Below are 20,599 nucleotides of genomic sequence, written 5' to 3'. Positions count from 1 at the left end.
TAGGAGGTGAAGCCTCCGACTGAAAGCATGGGCAATCAGAGTTCAAATGAAATCAGACCTGAAACATAACAAATCAGACATGAAAATCAAGGATCAAATCACCATTTTAACATCAACTAGGATGCACATCAGATTGAGGATGTTGATAAATCTGTCTATATCCTGTATGTTTGATGTCTTCTTTGTTTATGTTGCAGGAATGATCAAGGAAAGGGGTGAAGGTGCAGATTGCAGACAGCATTAGGGAGTTTACCATTGTAAAGGAGGCTTGTTGATTGATGAACGAGTGAAGGGGAAGGATATCCCACTGCAGCAAGTGAATCAAGGATCAAGCTCAAGGGCATTTGATCAAGATGGTCAAGACACGAAGATCAATTGCAATGAACATCCAAGGAGGAAAGAAGATGCAAATGCAAAGGGCATTTAAGGATGAACTCAAGGAAAGACATCATCACAATCTCAAGGATACATAAGGAAGCAAATTAACATCATGGAGAACTCACCAATGCATATTCAAGATACTCATGAAGGAGATGACGAAGAACCCATCAGCATGAAAAGGAAGAATAAGAATCAGCACTATGGATGATTCATCAACAACATTCAAGGAAGGAACTTAATGACATGAGAAAAGACAAGGAAAGGCGCTACAAGGCAAATGTAGAGACCCAGTTTAAGGAAGGAATATATGACTATATTGTATTTCCTTCGGAAATCCAAAAATACTTGTTAGGATAAGGAATCTTGACAAAGATAGGAGATTTAAAATGGAGAGCAATGCAAGAACAAGTTCTAGACATCATAAGGAAGGAGTTTCCACATGACAAATGCGATCAAGACAAAAGATAGTTCCAGAAGAGTTAATCAAAGCTAGAAGATGAGGCAATTTGGGAATATCTCCTACCTTTATCTCTTTCATCATTGAGCTTGGAAATGTTGAGTATCAAGAGATATGCCCAAATCACAAACATTTGTGATGAGTTACAAGGAGTAAGCTGAGGTGGCACCTAGTCATTTTCAACCCAATCACATCCTTCCAAGTCAGGTCGTCTAGATTCAATGCACATGACTCATCCAATGAGGAGGATAACTACCACATGTGGGGGCACAAAGTTCTATGTACCTAACCTCTTCATTCATTGGTCAACTTTTGAAGGACGTGTCCTAAAAATGTAATTTTATCATTGGTCAAGCATTAAATGCTATGTAATGGGTGTAAATAACCCTAATTAGGGTTTCTATCTTTTAATCTTGGCCATTGATGTGGATTTGATCCTGGCCATTCAATTGTATTGAGAGCCTTAATAGTTGAGTAGCAGACAATAGTTAGATAACTAGAGTAGAATAGGAGAAAAAGAGATTGTTGCCAAGACTTTGTTGCAAGAAGCATATTATGTTCATTGAAGATATGGTGAATTTCATGTGTTGATTCAACATTTGCATGGTCTATAATTCTCATTTATTTTCATGTTGATTAAATGGATGAAAGCTATTGTGGATGATTAATCTTGAAATTCACATGTTCATACTACTTGTATTTCACTGATTGCTAGATACATTGCATGGTCAACTGAACTCCTTTGTCCAAGCTTAACTTCAATTACTACTTGCTCATTGATATGCATCCCCTTGATGATGTCTATGTCGTTGGTGGTAATTTGAATATCATATGCTTACCTTAGAAGATTGCACTAGCTTTGTGGAGTTGTTCTTTGCATGGCGAAGCAAAGTCTAGTAGAATTCCACTAAGTTATTCACAGTTTCTTACATTCCTAGGATTAGACCTGCTTTCTAAACCCTCATTCTTTTTTATCCTTTCTTCAAGTCAAGTAAATTTCCACTTTCCAGTAGCATTCAAGCAAGAATTCAAGTATCAACGTAAGTCCCCTTTGTGATTCCAGCAAATCACATCACAATCATTGAGTCTATCCATGTATAGGGTCAAGACTTGGCTATTGGAACCTTGGAGTCGTCTCGTTTGATTACATAGTTTGGGGTGTCTTTATCTGAATGGCTTCCTAGCTACTTGCATTCCTTATATGTACATATCTCCCTCCATAATGGGACAGCAGATTGGCTGAAGCTTTAAAGGAGTCTTCATTACCGGTAATTATGCATATCTATATATATTAGAAGCCATCATACATTCCTACTTCATTATTAATTATAAATTAGAAGCAATAGAATATCTACATACATTCCTGCTTCCTATCAAATGAAAGACCAATAACAAATTAGCCAAATCATATTGCCATGCATTCTACTTCATACCACAATATTTGATAAATATGTAACTGCTGTTTAATCTATATCTTCTGAGTCTGCAACTTTTATTAGATCAAATGCGTATCCTTAACTTCTCTGCTCCTCCCTTTCCAAATGTTCCTTCTATCTTTAATATCTTAATGCTTCCATATGAAGATATGTGTCTTTTTGAAAAGAGATATTTACGTGAAAAGACACACCCTTTTGTTAACACACTCCCCTATGATTAATCGCTGCTTTTCGTTTACTTCATTTGCTACCTTATTGTTCTCCCTAACCGCTGCATTATGCACCCTAATTGCTACCTTTTTAACACTGCTTTTTAGTTAGACATTCCTTTGCAACAGTATGCCATTAAGTTATTTGTTGTGTGTTAATTTCCAGCACTCACTTGATGGGATGATTTATGGAATCTTTATTGGTAATAAACATTAAGTTTGACTCCCTTTTATCATTGACTATTGAGATTTTTATATTAACTTCAATGCCACTTCGTTAGCATTACTGTCATGATGAGGAATGACCATCTTCTTACATACCGATCGCTGCTTTTAAACCTATCTAATCTGCATATTAGTTTCATACAAATTGCTGCCACATTATCTTTTTCTTCCTTTGCTGTTAGTCCGGGTCTGATTGTATATGCAGAAAATTGTGAAGTCTTACGGAGTAAGACTATTTTCTGAATTTATTTAATTAGGATAGTGACCATGAATATGTTATAGTCGGGGTCATGATAGTGAAGAATGTAATCTTGATGGGGGCATGACAATCAGTAATAGCAGCAACATGTAAAGCAATTTGTCTGTGTTGTGTTCTCAGCAATATCTAGTTGGACCATATGCTTTGTACAACTTTGATTTGTTCCAATCTATGCCCCATTTGGCTCTCAAAATTTTTGAATTTAAATGCTAGAATTGAATATAGTGAGATACATCAATTCTGAGAGTAGAAAGTACAGAATAAGGTAGTGGAATTGTTTTATTATTCTGCAGAAGATCAGATTGCAAAAATTTTGAACACAACTTTTCATTGAAATGTCAAATATGTTTCAGAAAGTCAGACCTCCTTGGTGTGAGAAAAAATAATATTATAAGAGAGTTTTGACAAACAATCATTCTTCCTATTTATAATTTTGAATTTTCTAATAAGTGGAAAATATACTAACATAGCTAGGCATTGGATGTAGTTTGTTTTTTATTGTTATTCAAGTTAATGCATTTTAGTAAGTCTGTGGCGACTAACATGTTCTTAAAGCAGTGAAATGGGTTCAAGCAATTTAGAGATCCACTCTTTTTATCTTGTTTATCTTAGATACTGGAATCATGGCCTAGGGTCAGGGTGCAGGGCCAGGTTTGAACCGGGTCGGTCCAGCCTTGGGTGTGTCTCAGGTTCGAGATGATGGGAAATCATTGGCCGTCGGAAATCATGTAGTTTCATGAAATTGCTGGTCGCCAGAAATTTTCTACTCTACCCACCTTTCCTTGTGCCCTTCCATTTCTGATAAATATGTTCTGTTTTTGTATTGCCAATAATGTTTAGGTATATCGTATATGTAAACTATAGTAAAATATGTTCCCTCGCTTATCTTTAATAATCTACGTTACCCGGGGACATGTCCCTTGGCTAAAATCCCCCGTCCCCGTACCAGGGACGTTTCGGGGACTTGGGGCCTGGCCGTCCCCCCGCCATTGCCAAAATTGCAAAATCTGTGGGAAACGTCTCAGAAACTTGAGGACGGCAGTGATTCTCAAAGGGGACATCCCCCCGTCCCCTAACTGTCCCCCTTTTCCGAGCATATTTTAAAAAAAAAAAAAAGACTTGAATGCTAAAAAAAACAAACATTTTTTAATTTTACTATAGGTCTGTAAAAGTGGATTTTCACTAATATGACGGGTAAAGGTGCAAATCACTTCCAAAAGCACTTAAAAATAATGGGCAGCAGCCTGGCAATAAATTTCACAAACACTTAGAACTTGGTAGTGCGTAAAAAAGTGGTTGCAGGTCTGCAAATTTGACTTTTCACTAATTTGAAAGGTAAATAGGTCTGAATCATAGCCAAAAGCACTCAGAAATCTGAATAGCAGCTTGGTATATAAAATCACAAACACCCAAAACTTTGTAGTGCATAAAGAAGGGGTTGTAGGTCATAATAGAAATGGAAGACTATCAAAATATCCTCCAACCAGAAAGATAAATGAACTACATGCAAACAAGTGCTGGTATATTGACAATGTATTTTCAATTATGAATGCATATTGAGTATTGATAATGATCTGAATTATGAATGCATATTGAGTATTGACAATGAATTTTGAACACAAATGTGGTATGTTAAGGTTCTATAATGTACATATACCTGCTTTATCCATGTTTTCATATGAATACAATGTATATATACATGCTTTATCTATTTTTCATATGAACATTTAAAATTTCCTTATATATTTTAAATTTTCCTTATATTTAAAATTTTCCTTATATTTTATATAGCTGTCCCCTTTGCTGTCCCCAAAATTGGCAAAAAAATTTGCCGTCCTGGAAACTCGTTCCACCGTCCCCTGCCATCCCTGTCTTGGAAACTCGGGGTAACATAGTTAATAATATTTAGTAAAATAGGTTATTTATCTATCTGTTAATTTAAAATTTTTTAAAATTCTTTTATGTGGATTGCATTTATGCAGAGGGAATATAATAATAAATTTTTCATTGCCATCTTAGTTAGTCTAAGACAATAAACATTTAAATTATCTTTTCCTTTATGCATTGTAGCAAGTCTACATAAAAAGGATTTAAGTAATTCAGCGATTCATTTTATTGATTTTGTTTGGTGTTATCCTTTTCTTTCATGGAGATTGTTTTTAATGCTGAGGAAGTATAAGAACAGTTTTTTCATTTGTGAAATTTATCTATATTAAAATATTTTCTTGTGTTTTCTTTATTTACTTATCTATCACTTTGTTTTTCAATATTTGGGTCAGCATTTGTAATTCTAATGTGCATTGTGTTTCTGCAGATGACTGAGCCAATTATTGAAGCAGGACTGTATCCTTATTTTAGCCTTTTATATGATTAATTATATGTACTTTTTATTCATCATATAGAATTGGCAGTTTTGATCATCTCTTTACATGAGGGTAGGGAGAACAAACTTTGGAAATGCTAGGTCTCATTATAGCTCCTCCCAAGTCTTATGGGTGCCCTTTTTTGGTACTTCTTTTCATCCTAAGGACTACATGTTCTGAACATTCAGCAATATCCTTTTGAAGAAATGGGACAAAATATATCTAATGGAGTTCGGTTGTCATTTGTGATGTTTTTCTTTGTTCATACAAGTAATGGAAATTATAGGATTCAAAGCGCACTCAAATTATATGCCAAGTAAATTTTTTGCATGAATTTATTCAACTATTCCTTTTGTCCCTACTTCTTGTTGTATCTAAATAGTTCCACAAAGTTTTTTGACGGAGGGACATGAGGATGGGTTTTAGGGACTGGGGGACCAAGGGCCTAAAGTTGGGGCTGGAAGTTGGGGCCAGCGGTGGAGTGATGGTGGGGGGTGGCGTTGATATACATGTAATAGCTGAAAAAACTGTTATAAAAATATGTATAAGAATTACAAATGAAACTTTGGCAAAATGCAAATTAGTAAAATACTAAAATTCATAAACTTCTAAACTTGAAGTGAACATTAACAATTTAACATTGAAGTTTGAACAACGAAAATGTTGAATCTGAAATTTACATTATATTCAATATTTTTTTAATGATGATTTCAATAAGTACAATGATGTCAAAATAATAAAATGGAGTAAAGTGAGGCCTCTAATTATCCCCAAACTTCTCATCGCTAGAACTACTGGAAATGGACTCCTTATGGTCAAGCTCATCCAAACTAATACCAAGCAGAACTGCCCGTGTAACTATAGCTTCCTCATTAATTTGTGTTGGCTCCTTTGGCTCTACATCCCATTGTGCTGCTGGGCGCTCTTTGTTCAAAAGTGTCTTGTGGTCAATGAGATGTAAAACACTATGTACAACCACAAGTTTCTCTGCTCTCCTAGAGGTAATTTTTTTTCTCTCAAGAGAGTGGATGAAGCTATAAGTAGACTAGTTCCTCTCACTAGTAGAAGAACTAGAAACTTGAGATAGTAATGGAATGGCTAGAGTGGTAATCAAAGAAATCGTCCATGACAATTCCACCACAAAATTGGGTCCTCCTATGCCATAGCTGCCATATCCATCTTGGCCACCTTAGAATAATCTCTAAGAGTAGAAAAGTTTGTCCACTTAGTATGGAGGATGCCATCCTCTACAAGATCATACATCTTTTAGATGGCCCTAAGAACCTTACCTTCACCTCAACATCTTGTATAGGTGGAGCTCTACCAGGCCTTTTCTTGTACCACTTGGGTTCAATGCATAGGTAGCCATGTCCAAGCGAGTGTGGAGGTTCTCCCATATTTGATGAATGATTGGCCGAATGGGATCACTGTAGAATGATAACGTGGGGTCCTCTTGCACGACAGCCCTCATTTGGTCAAGCATAGTATCAATGCACTCATACACCTCTCCAAGGCTATGTGCATTGACATCCCCATATCTAATGACTTGGAAAACTGGAGTAATTATGGAGACTATATTTTGAATCACACATTTAATTTGTTAATCAATTCATAATTGCTTTAAAGAATTTAATTTCACTTCATCAAAGCTCCTATTACAATTAGTCCATATGATTTCCAAGTATATGTCAATTCATAAGTCATCTTGACTTTAATTCACAGAAGGATATCTACTTTGCTTGGCCAGAGTTTCTTCATGCCATTTGCTCTAACAATGCTATCATGTCTTGCTCGCCTTCGAGTTTTGGTTCAGCAGGTTTGTATCACTTTCTTGATTCCTAATATTATGGATTTATAATGTTCATCTCTAAAAATGTAATCTTAACATTTTTTTGTTGTTGCCTGTTTGCTTGCATGCACAATACATATAGAAAGACACAAAAGCAGGCTGTTTAGTAGCATGTGGGATGTACAGATATTAATATATTGAAGTGAATCAATCCATTTGCATTTTGTCTTCTACAAAATGTCAAAATGTTAGTAATAAACATTTTTGTGAATAAAATATAATGTTTCTGCATAAATTATTTGCATTAAGAGCTATTTTTTGTTTACAACTGAGAAAATAAAATAGTAATAGATTGGATTGTCTAGGTTGTCATTTTGAAAATCAAACTTCTTCAATTGTTTGACTCATATTCTATTTAAGTAAAAGCATTGCAGACCCTGCTTCCATTGAAATTGTTGAAGAAAATGTTGTATATTTAGGTATTCTGCCAAGTTTGGTCATTTTAATTAATATACCATATTTAAGCTCATTTGTGTTCATTGGTGGTAAAAAAAGTGGCGTACCTTATCAAAGAGGGGATGAATAGGAAACAGTCATTCAAGTAATGAAAAGTTGCTTGTTACCATGGAGAGCCTTAGATCTGAAGAGTTGTTCAGTATAAATTATTATAGGGTTGTTTATTATATGCTATGTGAAAAAAATCTAGTGGAGTAGAATATTCTAACTATAGAGGTAATCAAAACAGAACTTTCCATCCCATAATTTTGAGTTGATTGCTTGTGATCGCTTTCATTTGATTGTAGATGTTTCAATATTAATGTACCAAATGTATTTTTTAATGTTTGCTTACTAGAATTGAAGTGTGCTGTTTTCTGACATGGTATTAGAGCCTCATCGATGCCTAAAGCTGTGCATGTAAAAATTTTGGTGGAGGAAAATTGGAAATCATGGGACCACAATCATTTATGGTTTTTGGATTTAAAAGAAGATATAATAGCCAAAAATGTTGATTGTAACTAGGGATATAGGGGTTCGGATTGCCTTAAGGCAACATCCAAACCCCCCTTTAGGACCGGGTCCTACCCTAAAAATAACGTGACCCCATCCTTATTCACCATGCCACGCTAAATACACTCCACAATAACATTAGCTCCAAAAATAATAAGGAGGCTGACTTACAAGGAGGCCGACTTAAAAGGAATAAAGATGCATATAAGTAAATGACAATTTGCAAGTCATTTCAATCAAGTTTAATCATATCAAAAGGCGATTTAGCTCTGCTGTGCGAACTTAAGGAAAAGTGCGAACTTATTCAGTTTGGTGCGAAATTGTCCAAAGGGACATAGTAGATTTTGATGCAAGTCATTGAAGCATACAAGGACAGATCTGATATGTGAAGATCAGATTCGAGCTAAGTATTGTACTTATATTTTAGAGGAGAATATATAATCTGACCTTTGGGTCTTTCATGCTGGATTTTTCCTCCTTGGAGGTTTTCCTAGTGTATGCTTGTTTGTCTTCTGTTCTATTTCTGATTTATGTTGGCTTACTAAATACTGCAAATCTGATTAAAATCTAGGGCACAATTTAATCTATGTTGGTTTCCTAAAATACTGCAAATTTGATTACAATCTAGAGCACAATTTAATCTATGTTGGTTTACTAAAATACTGCAAATCTGAATACAACCTAGGGCATAATTAATTAGATAAATCTGGTTAACATACCTAGGGTTTAAAATAACAAAAAATAGGAAGAATTTGGATAAAATGTTGGATGAAAAATTTGAGAATGTATAGATAAATACATTTCCACATGATTCAAGCAGAGAACCATAGATAAGGAGCATTAAGAACAAGAATAGAAATTTGAGTAAGATGACTGGGAATGGGTTGAGTATTTGTGTAGACACTGAAAATATGATACTCCTCTTATCATGAAAATTAATTGATTATCGTTAATTAGATATTTATCACATTATTCATTATCAACCATTAATTAGCACTAATCATTTATCCTTTATCACATCATTATTAATAATCATTTAAGAATTCCCACATTATCCATTTAATTAAATAATATTTTATTATTTAATTAAATGTGAGTTAACTTCCATTCTCTAATTACCCATTCTCATTTATCCATTTAATTAATTTATTAAATAATATTTTATTATCTTATTAAACATGAACTAATTATCCATTCATAATTTCCAAAGTTACCCCGAGTTTCTGGGACGGGGACGGCAGGGGACGGCGGGACGCGTTTCCGGGACGGCAAATTTTTTTGCCAAATTTGGGGACGGCGGGGGACGGCAAAGGGGACGGCTATTAAAATATAGGAAATATTTAAAATATATAGGAAAATTTCAAAATTCTAAATGTTCATATGAAAACATGGATAAAGCATACATACATACATTATATTCATATGAAAACAATAAAACATGGAAATGGCATGTGTATGATACTATGAAAAGTTGAAGACATTTTAGAATGTAAATTCTGAACATACAACATTGTTAATACTCAATAGACAATATGCAATTATGCATTCATAAATCAGAATTTCAATTCATTCACATTGTCAATATGCATATCATAATAGATATTAAAGAAATAACATACAAAATGTCAAAACAAAGAGGTTAAATTTTCCCTACTTCTATCGACGCGGTTTCCCCCCATATTTTTCAACGGGGGTTTGGGGGCAGCGCCCCCAAGGTGGGGTCAAGGGGCATCGCCCCTTGCGGGGTCGAGGGGCAGCGCCCCGCGAGGCCAAAAAAACTTATTCTTTCATAAAGGTGTTGGGTGTTATTTTTCTATTAACTTGCCGAGTTTGGCGATTTTTGGGCGATTTTCTAATCTCTGTGTCAAAATGCCCAAAGGCTACACTGCTGCCATATAGTTTCATTGTCAAAATTATGAATTAAATTAATGTTATCTTTTAATTTTTTTATTTTTACTAACAATTTGAATTAATAAGGGGCCTATATTAGAATTTTTTTTTAAAAATTTGAAAATACAACTTTTTTTAGTTTTTTAATATTTATTAATGGCCTTAGATAAGGGGGACGTCTAGCCGTCCCCGGGACGGATTGGGGACGTCCCAGCCGTCCCCAGCCGTCCCCGGGACGTACGGACGTCCCCCAAGGCTAGGGCAGGCGTCCCCCCGTTTCGGGGATGTCCCCTAAAAATATAGGGCAATTTGGGGACGGGGGGAAACGTCCCCTGGCCGTCCCCAAGTCCCCGAAACGTCCCCGAGACGGGGATGGGGGTTTTCAGGTCGGGGACGCGTCCCCGGGTAACTCTGATAATTTCCAATTGTCCCTCTTAAGTGTTCATTTTAGGAACATAATCTTCATCCATTAATTAAATTTTCTTTATTTTAGAAATAATGTTACGCTGCAGATATTTAGCATCCACATTCCAACAGTGAAGTAGCATATCTGTCTTTTTTGAGGTTTGCAGTGGGATTGTAAGATTCGAAAATCGATTTGATTTCTTTTATGTTTTTGATTCATTTACATATCTTATTTTTCAATTTCACTGTTTAAAATTTTGAAGAAGACTAACAACTTGGAAGGCATAATAGAGAAGGAGCCGGTGAAACAAAACTCCAAATAGTTATACGAAAGGAGGAGGAGCAGGTTGGGGAAGGGTCTATGTTGGAGGCAATGAAGGCATAAATACTAAATAGTGAAGGAGACACAGCCCCAAGGAAGAGCACAATACAAAGGACTAGAAAGGTAGGGAGAATGAAACTAGATATTGTATGCACATGTAATTTTTTGCCTTAACAATGCAACGTTCGTTCGAGAAGAGAACATAAACAAAATTAAAAAAAAAACTTAAAACTAGTAAAGCAGACAAGAGAGGAAAGTGATAAGAACTTTATCTACAATCTCTTTTGTAGGGGGCCAAAAATATTGGTCATCAGAGACTCAATCCACAACTTCAACTTTGGCATTGGTCCTCAAGTATGAAGATTTGGACCACTTAACAAACTAATGTTTAGAATAGCCTTTGATTGAAGTAGAGATTGAAGCATGGTGAAATTGGTTGCAATGCAGGCTACACTAGGATGAGTCAACTCCTCCTTTGTATGTTTCCTCATTAAGGTTCCAAGCACTGACTTTTAAATTTCAATAGATATAAATAAAACAAAAATAAAAACTAATTACATAGCCACAAAATATAATCAGACAAATAAAAACTAATTACATAGCCACAAAATATAATCAGACAATAGAATAAAAAATCTTCAATTGTACTCCTTGTCGCATGGTGTTTAATCTGTATTCTAACCTATACTAAAAAATTGTGCAGTACAATATAGGAAACCTATCCCAATCTGTGAAATCTAAGGCCAACACTAATGTTCAAATTATAAGGGAATGAAGATAAAAAGCAAAAATATCCATTGGGCCATCTTTGTCATCTTCTCTTTGCCTCTATCCTCGGTGGTTTCTAACGGAGTTTGAATCTCTATAACAACATTGGGTGGGGCTTGTGTGCACTAAGAAGTGTCCTGACCAGGTATTTGCTTAAAATAGAATTTGTTTACTCCCTATGGGATATGTGTTGATGTTTGTAGCTATGGTCGGATTCCTTCTAAGGCCGACATAGCAAATAAATGCCTAATTGGCCTATCAGCCTTAGTCATTCAAATGAGCCAATTAAATATATATATTAAGGGGGACAATTTGTGAAAGCCGGCCACCCTTTTGAAAAGTCATGTTATTTCATTAAGGGCCGACCCTTTGTGAAAGGGTGCCTCTCTCATACAAATAGGAGTGACCTCATTCAAAAATGTATCCATCGGATTCAAGTAATTCAAATAATACAATAGCAGAGCGGTTCGGCAGTCAGAGTAGATTATTATCATTGAGTGAGCATATCAATATATTAGAGGAGATCGGATATAGTAGAAGAAGATCGACATCTACAGCAGATCAAGGAAGTTGATAGAGCCCATTGTCTATGTGATTGTATCTAGAACGGTGTCATAATTCCAGTCTTAAATCGGCCTAGTGTATGGCCTAATTGTAAAGCAGATTGCTGCTCCTCTATTTAATATATAAGTGATCTCTTGTTGCTGTGTTGATTTTTCTCCCTCGAGGAGGGTTTTCCCAGGGTATCTTGGTGTGTTCATTGTTAATTATGTTGCTGTTTCATATTGCTCTTAATCTGATCATAATAAAACAACATGGTATTAGAGCGGGTTGATTACGGCAAAGGAGATTACTGCAGATTATGGTTAGAGAATCAAGCGAGCAGGTTCTAGAGATCCGATGAATCATTACCTATTTCTTTGAAGAGCCTCAAAATCAGAATATTTTTCTTATGTGCTTCTACCTTAGGCTAAGTCAGGGAGATTTGATTGCTGCTGGTCTCATCTCACAGATCCCTATCTGTGCACTAGAGTTTGAACTGGGGAATGCAGCTACATAGATCAAGGCGTGTTCGCCGACCTGAATTCTACTGAGATCTATATGGCTACAAGAAGATTCAGTCAGGACCCTTCTACAGGTTCTACCTGTTAGTCACATTGACCAGCCAATACCTTGTGCTAGGAACCTGGGCGAGACATTATAGGAGAAGTCCATTGGCTGTAAGAAGGCAAGCAAGTCCAGCCTGCAAGCTCGTTACCCAAGCTGAAGGCCACTTAATCGCTCCATCAAGGGGTGTATCAACATCCTACTACTTGGTGCTTAGACTTTCCTTGCCCACGTGGAGTTTTCAGATTGACGGAGCAGAGGATTTTGAGTTCGATCCAGATCACACCAAGCAAACAAAGATCTACATTCGTAATGCTTGTAGAGACAGAGGACAACATAAGCAAGGTTTAGAATTGCATTCAAATAAGTAATCGGTGATAAGAAAATGAGTAAGATCAGAACCTCTTGAGAAGGGATTAATCCATCTAGATTAACAGTTGTCACAACTCTAACCACTCACTGTTTATACTTGGATTCATCATTGAATTGGAGAGTGCCCTCACTGCTGTAAAAAGAGCAACTTGTAAGTATTCAACACTGTTGTAAACCTCAAGTCTGTCTACGATCATTTATTACTCAGATGTAAGAAGACTGTCACTCATCCATTCTGGAGACCTATTACATCTGCGTGAGTAATACTGGAGGCTTATCCATCTGTTGGAGGATCTTATGAAGATTTAGGAGCTAAACGTGAGCCTTCTACAGGGTGGCCTATTCAATCTGTAAGTCGTTGTTCAACATTTTCAGTCTTGGTGCATCGTACCAGGTGTGGAAATCTCAGGTCCAAATTTAGACGTCATATCTGGAAGCTAATACTGGGTGTGGGGGTTCATCCTTGGAAGTCGTGTATCATTGAGACCCTTGGCATGAGTTACAACACTCAGAAAGGGTTGGCGTGTCTCAGACTTGAAGGGCGATGTTCCTGGACTGAGTGTCTTAGTCTTTGTGGATGAAAAGATGAGACACAGTTTCAGGACTAACTCCATGGGTACCAATAATAAAGAGAAGTATTTTTATGTTTGTATCATTAAATGATGTTCATGAATCCTCTATGAAGCTATTAATTCATTGTAATAGTGAATCATGTATGCTTCTAATTCGAGATAGTTTGATTCTATGAACTATTAGTAATCTCTCTTAAATGCCTTCAGGACGGTCTCAGGAGCATAAGCATGATGAGAGATTGAAATTCAGGAGGAATATGGAGGGGACTTTAGTGGAGATTCTAAGATTTCGCATTTCCATTTTATAAAACAAGTATTTGCTTGCAGAAGTGCAACAGTCCATGAGGAAGCAATTTGGCCATAGGGGCTTTTACTTATGCTACTAGTGGTGAATTTGCTAAGCACATAAGTCATGTTTTGTATGCGGTCTTTCAAGATAAAGAAAGTACGGACCAAGAAGCATAAGAGATTGCATGCTTGCAGTCATAGGATTGAGTTGCTAGCTGGAAGCTTTTTTCGAAGAGGAAGAACCCATACAAATTGTCTATGCAATCAATTTCTTCGAAGACGAGGAAATAATATTTAGAGGGAGTCTGACAAATTCATCGAAGGCAATCTTGGACGAGAAGGTCAGGAAGTTGACGAATGTACTTGGAGCTTCAGAGGGAGCCACATCATCATGCGGAGTTGTTGTTAATGAATTCTTCTCTATGAGGGAGAAGTTTGAGGTGCAAGCCCTTGTCAATGCATTCTTCTCTGTGAGGGAGAAGTTTGAGGTACACGCCCTTGTTAATGCATTTTTCTCTATGAGGGAGAAGTTTGAGGTGAAAGCCCTTGTCCCACCCTCTAGGAATAGCCATGGTGGATGTCATGTTGAGAGACTTCATGACTTAGCACTTGTGTTTATTCACCCTCTGGGAGTAGCCATGGTGAATGTCATGATGAGACGACGACATCACGTTGAGTGACTCGGTGATGGGCACTTGTGTTCATTTGCATTTCCATGCATGGGAGTAGCCATGATGGACCCACCCTTTGGGAGTAGCCATGGTGGATGTTACTATGTGACTTAGATATCGAGAAGGATTCCTCCCCAGCTAAGAGGGAGTGTTGATGTTTGTAGCTATGGTCAGATTCCTTCTAAGGCCGACATAGAAAATAAATGCCTATTTGGCCTATCGGCCTTAGTTATTTAAATGAGCCAATGAAATATATATATTAAGGGGGCCAACTTGTGAAAGTCAGCCACCCTTGTGAAAAGACATGTTATTTCATTAAGGGCCGACCCTTTGTGAAGGGGTGCCTCTCTCATACAAATAGAAGGAGTGACCTCATTCAAAAATGTATCCATCGGATTCAAGTAATTCAAATAATACAATAGCAGAACAGTTCAACAGTTAGAGCAGATTGTTATCATTGAGTGAGCAAATCAATATATTAGAGGAGATCGGATATAGTAGAAGAATATCGACATCTATAGCAGATCAAGGAAGTTGATAGAGCTTATTGTCTATGTGATTGTATCTAGAATGGTGTCATAATTCTAGTCTCAAATCGGCCTAGTGTCTGGCCTAATTGTAAAGCAGATTGGTGCTCCTCTATTTAATATATAAGTGATCTCTTGTTGCTGGGTTTTTTCTCCCTCGAGTAGGAGGGTTTTCCCAAGGTTTCTTGGTGTGTTAAGTGTTCATTATGTTGCTGTTTCAAATTGCTCTTAATCTGATCATAATAAAACAACAATATGTGCTTTAACTACTGGAAGTAAACAAAAAATGTAACAGGAACGTGAACAATACAGAATTCATAGCAACATATGGCAGAATGATATATCTTGTATTCCAAAACATGTAATGAGTACACCAATTACCATCCTTGCTCTTTATACAACATGGGATATTTATACCACTCGGCGGTTGGTTAAGAGTGCCAATCGTCGACAACTACCAACTACCCCTTCAGGAACTATAGCTCATTACATTGCCATTATTTAAACAAAACAAATTATTATTTATTTATTCATGGCATATTTGTCGTCTACATCAACTCCCCCAAAAAAGAAGTCGTCTTCTAGATGATGGAAACAAAATGGGGCTAGTCAACTAGAACTATTGAGAAGAGGGGATTTGAGAGGACGTCCCTGGAGTAGTTGAAGAGGTTGGTCCGGGTGCACCTTGAAAGGTGGAAAGCTGACAGAGGTGTTGCACTTGATTAACTTGAATTCGAAGGTCCCTCTCGGCAATCCTTTGGTGCTCCCGAGCTACCTTCACCAACTGGACTGTCTCTATGAGGTCCTTCTGTGTGGTCTCCAATTGCCCAGACAATGCAACTAGACGGGCCTCTGCCTCTCTCAGTTGTGTATCTCGCTCCGTAGTGGCCACCTGCTGCTACTCTAATTCTGTCTCTAATGTCACTCTCCATTCCCTTTCTACTTTGGTAAGGCGCTCCTGCTGTATGAACTCTTCCATTACAACCAATCTGCCTACCTTTGCCTCTCTTGTCGAGTGCGTTGTCTTTTGTAACTCATAAAAAATAGCAGGAAATGTGCTCTCCATGCTCCGTAGGGTACCTAGCACCCCACTTGGTCCTTCGCCAACATGCGGCTATCGACATGACTCCACCATTCTATGTGCCTTAGTATCTGGCTACCCATGGGCTCTAAAGTGCTGCCCAAACTTTGCTCCTCATAAACGTTAGGTTTCTTTTGGCCTTAGTTGGTAGTAGGTTTATGTTGATCCACTTCGCTAGTTCAACTACCTCTCGAGTGACTGCAACAATTTCCTTCATCTCTGTGAGGTACCTTTGAATGGTATCGTTGGCATCCTATGGGTTGGGTTTTGAAACCCAAAGATGTCTTTCATGTTTCACCCGTCCACTAGATGCCTCAGTTACCACCTCAACCACTTGCCTAGATACATTCCCCTTGCCACCGAGATGTGCACTCTCCTTGATATCGATCACCTCTTAGGCTTGCCTATCCTCCTGTGTAGCATCACCCTCTTGTGCTTTCGGGGGCCCTTTTGCATGTTGCTACACATGGATGCCCAAAGTAAGGCTTGGTGACGATGGTGGGATGTCTATCATACCCATATCAAATCTACTTAGGAAGTTGTCAAGCTTGGCATTGACATCGCTTGCTACCCCTTCAGCCGCAACATCCCCTATCATCCCTTCAACCATAGGTGTGTCCCCTTCATGTGCGACATTCTCACGTACCTTCCCTTTGGCTACAACGATATTCTTAGGTACATGGTCTCTCGATTGCGCAACTGATGTGCCACCCCTTTTGAAGGTCTAGTAGGGTGTAACAAAATACCCACAGGAGTTGCTTTGTCGAGTGGTGTGGAGATACACACTTGGTTCGCTGCTACCAAACGTGCTATAGGGGACAACATGGCTGGTGCGAATGCAATGCAGCCACCAGAACCTCTCAACACCATAGGAACCTTCAGTTGTGCTACAATAACCCTCGGCGCTTGCGCAACTCCTTTGGCCAAGTCATCCCTGTCCTCCAATGTCTCACCCTTGGAGTGAATCTCCCTCTCATCTTCATGCCTCGCTTCATACACCACTTTTGCTCTCCATGAATGCAACATCCACTGTGTCTACCTCCTCTTTGCCGGGACTTCCCTCGTCCTCGACATCTTCCTCTTCGGCACTAGGCTTACCATCCTGCAAGTTAGGTTACTCTAGCCGTCTCTTCTTTCTTCTCTGAGGTTGGCCATCAACTGTGAGTGTGTCCAGGTGCATCGTTGGTTGTGAGTGTTAAGTTCCACTCGGCTGAGTGGTTGAAACCTTTCCCATCCATTGGCATGTATCTGTGTGTGCAGGGCTTTTGAAAAAGTCCGACAGCGTGATGGCACCTATAAAATGTTTCATGTTGGAGGTTGAGGAATTCCTCCATCCAGTCCGAGAGTACTTGCGCTTGTTGTGACCTAATCACACATTTCCTCATTTCAAATGGGGACCCCTACTTTTTAGGCCCTCTCGATTTTTTGGTTTTTGTTGTTGGGTCTTTTCGCGGCAGTCTAATCAGTCTCCTCAGTTTGCAAGTGTTTGGGGGTCAATTTGATCAAGTTTGCAACTCAGTTGAGCAAATTTGGCTAAGCTTGGAGCCTATTTTGTCCGTTTTAGGGTTTCATCCTTCAGAGTTCGATTTGAGGCCTTTCCTTTAGGGTTATGGAAAAACTGAGTGTTGTATTGTAATCAAATTCCTTTAAGGAATCCATTAGTGAAATTTGAGCAACTTTATATTTTTAGAAAGTTCCTATTTTTAGGGATTTCACTGCCTCCCGAATTGGTCTAATTTTTCCAAAATTTAAACTTACTGTTTTTAGCAGTTTCCATTATAGTAAGTTTTTATTTTTAGTAAGTGTCCCCACGTCCTATTTTGCCCCAATCCTAACATTTTAAAACACTTTCTATTTTGGGCGGGTTCTTCACAGGCAAACACTAAAGACAGAGCATTCCTAAACAATTCTAAGTTTGAAAAGCAGGATAAGTGATCAAAAAGTGGCTAACTATGTGATGCAGTCAAGGTAGGGAGATCCAATGAAGGACAACCCATCCTTGCAGCCTAACACAAACACCATGCAAAATATACCGGTAACCAGTAACACAATGCCAGAAATAGCAGAAAGAATAACCGGTAACAACATAGAATACATAACCGATAAACAATATGAACAATTCTTATTACAGTCTGAAGAATGACACATGCCACATGCTGGACCGCAACCGAGGATTACAAAAACAACTCTTACAACTTAGATCTATGATCTGCATATCATCTTCTCAACAATTCATCATCCGGTAATAGCTTCCACTGTTTTGCACTGATCCGGACCTCAACTATCTCGACTTTAGTCTCCCCGGACCAGAATCTGTCCGGAATCAATATACAAATCTAAGATCTGTAGATCTTCTGCTCGATGAATGGGTCTCCGGTAACAGTTTGCACTGTTTTGCACTGATGCGGACTTCAGCCATCTCGACTTTCGTCTCCCCGGACCAGAATCTCTTCGGAAACTACATCTTCACTCGATCTCGAACTTCAGTCGTAGATCTTCTATGTCCTGTCTTCTATTTTATGTCCTCTCAAATGATTCGCAAACTTCCATTTATACCGTCCACAAATAATAATAACTTGATCAAGTCGGCCCGAAGACCAACCGGTACATGAAACATGCTAATGGTAACATGTTGGCTCAAATCACTAAGAATAATTTCCAAAATGCATAAAACATCACGCGGTCCTCCGAGAACATCGAACAAGACACAAGAAACATAACTCCACGATCCGCAAGTCACGGAGATCAACCGCAACCCGATCCAACTTCGCTCAACACACTGCCAGACTAATCGATAAGAACATATCAATCGAGCCAATATCGGAATCCATATCTCACCGGAAACAAATCCAAATGCCATGAAACTCGAACATGATAAAGATCACGAACACAAGGGAATAAATCCAAATCCACAACGTAAAACACTCAAACAAGAAGAAATGCCACGATCTCAAGCATTTCCACTGCAAACTGCTCAATTGGTAAGAACCACACCGGTGCTCCTCCATCACTATGGACGTCCATTCTAGAAGTGGAAAGCATTGAAAATCTTCTAAGTCTAGCTCAAAGCACTTCAATTCCAAACGTGGCACCTCGAAAACGGTTGAAGAATGGCAAGTTTGGATGAAACATCATGTAAAAATCCATCATCAGAGCATTGCATCCAAATACATGGGGATGCCAAATTTATGCGTTGGAAGAAGTCCTCCACAAAACACCTTCCTGCAGGTGCATGAAATGGCACCCATGGATAAGCTGGAGCGCTCAAGGAAGGGGGTACTGGAAGGCACATCAAAATCACACCTTCCTGTAGGTGCATGAAATGGCACCCAAGGAGAAGCTGGAGCACTTGAGGAATGGGGTACTGGAAGGCACATCAAACAACACACCTTGTTGCAAGTGGATCTTCTAGAGCCCAAGTGCGTAGATGGGCGCCAAATTTGGGGGGTGCTTGAAGGTTGCCACCCTCATTTTTTTCTTCAAGGAAGGAATCAATCATCAACAAATGATGGTTTGTTTTCCATCTTCTTCAACGGTTCCTCGAGCTTACAATTATATGCTCATACATTCTCGTTGTTGCCTTGTCTAGTGTTGTAAATTTCTGCAACAATCTCATTATCATCTCTCAGCAAATTGAATTCTTTTTGAAATGCTTTCCTCAATTCACTCTATCCTGCCTTGCGTTGAGCCTCTAGGTCTGTATATGAGTCGATGGCAATTCCCCGCAGGGTAGCTGGGTATGCCTTTAGCGAATAATCTTGGTCATCTTGACCAATTGCCTCCCATATTCTTATACAGGTCTTGCAATGGCGTATTTGATCCTCCGATCCATCCCCTGTGAATTTCGGGAGTTTTTGCCTCTCCTGGGTATTCAACATTGTCTTCACTTGGAAGGTATCGTGTGTATTTGACTAGATGGGACTATCTTGCTCTTGTTTGCATTCCTGTGCCTCTCTTGCACTCTCAATCATGCGCGAGCTCTCTACGTGTCCACCTTCTGTGTCTTCTACACCTTGGTCACCTTCTTCGCTTCTATATTCTCTCCTCCTTGGAGTCTTTGGCTTAGGCCTCCCTATTCTCGGTTGTTCAGTGAGGGACAAATTCCCAATACACTATAGGTTTGTTTCAAAAAGTTTGACAACTTCTGTTTGCAGGTTCCTTTTTCCTTCACCATGTACCAACCATACGGACGAGCTACTGGTACTGGTACTAGATTCAGAGTCTTTTTTTGAGGCAAAGTGTACGGTTTGGCTACTGGATTGGTCGGCGAGATCTTCACTTACTTCGTAATTCGAGAGTGGTAGGTTTTTGGCAACTTCGTCCAACTCCACATATGTGGTCTTTCTCTCTCTCGACTACGGCTTCAGCTAGCACTCTGACTCCTACTTCTTGTTGGACTTGCTGAACCTTCGACGATTCTTCGTAACCATTGTCTCCTCTCACTTTGCTCTCTCAGATGGAGAGATCTT

General features: G+C 38.5%; 1 protein-coding gene across 3 annotated transcripts in view; it reads left to right on the top strand.

Moving 5' to 3' along the window:
* Window positions 1–20,599, top strand: part of LOC131061591 (uncharacterized) — a 90,968-nt gene that overhangs the window by 12,623 nt on the left and 57,746 nt on the right. For all 3 annotated transcript variants that reach the window (XM_057995361.2, XM_057995360.2, XM_059218156.1), the window contains 2 exons: window positions 5,282–5,310; window positions 7,053–7,146. In XM_057995361.2, coding sequence (XP_057851344.2) covers window positions 5,282–5,310; window positions 7,053–7,146 — 123 coding nt within the window. The remainder of the gene's footprint in view (window positions 1–5,281; window positions 5,311–7,052; window positions 7,147–20,599) is intronic.

The sequence above is a fragment of the Cryptomeria japonica genome, chromosome 3, assembly GCF_030272615.1.
Source record: "Cryptomeria japonica chromosome 3, Sugi_1.0, whole genome shotgun sequence".
Taxonomy (NCBI): domain Eukaryota; kingdom Viridiplantae; phylum Streptophyta; class Pinopsida; order Cupressales; family Cupressaceae; genus Cryptomeria; species Cryptomeria japonica.
This window is presented reverse-complemented; position numbering and strand designations above follow the sequence as displayed.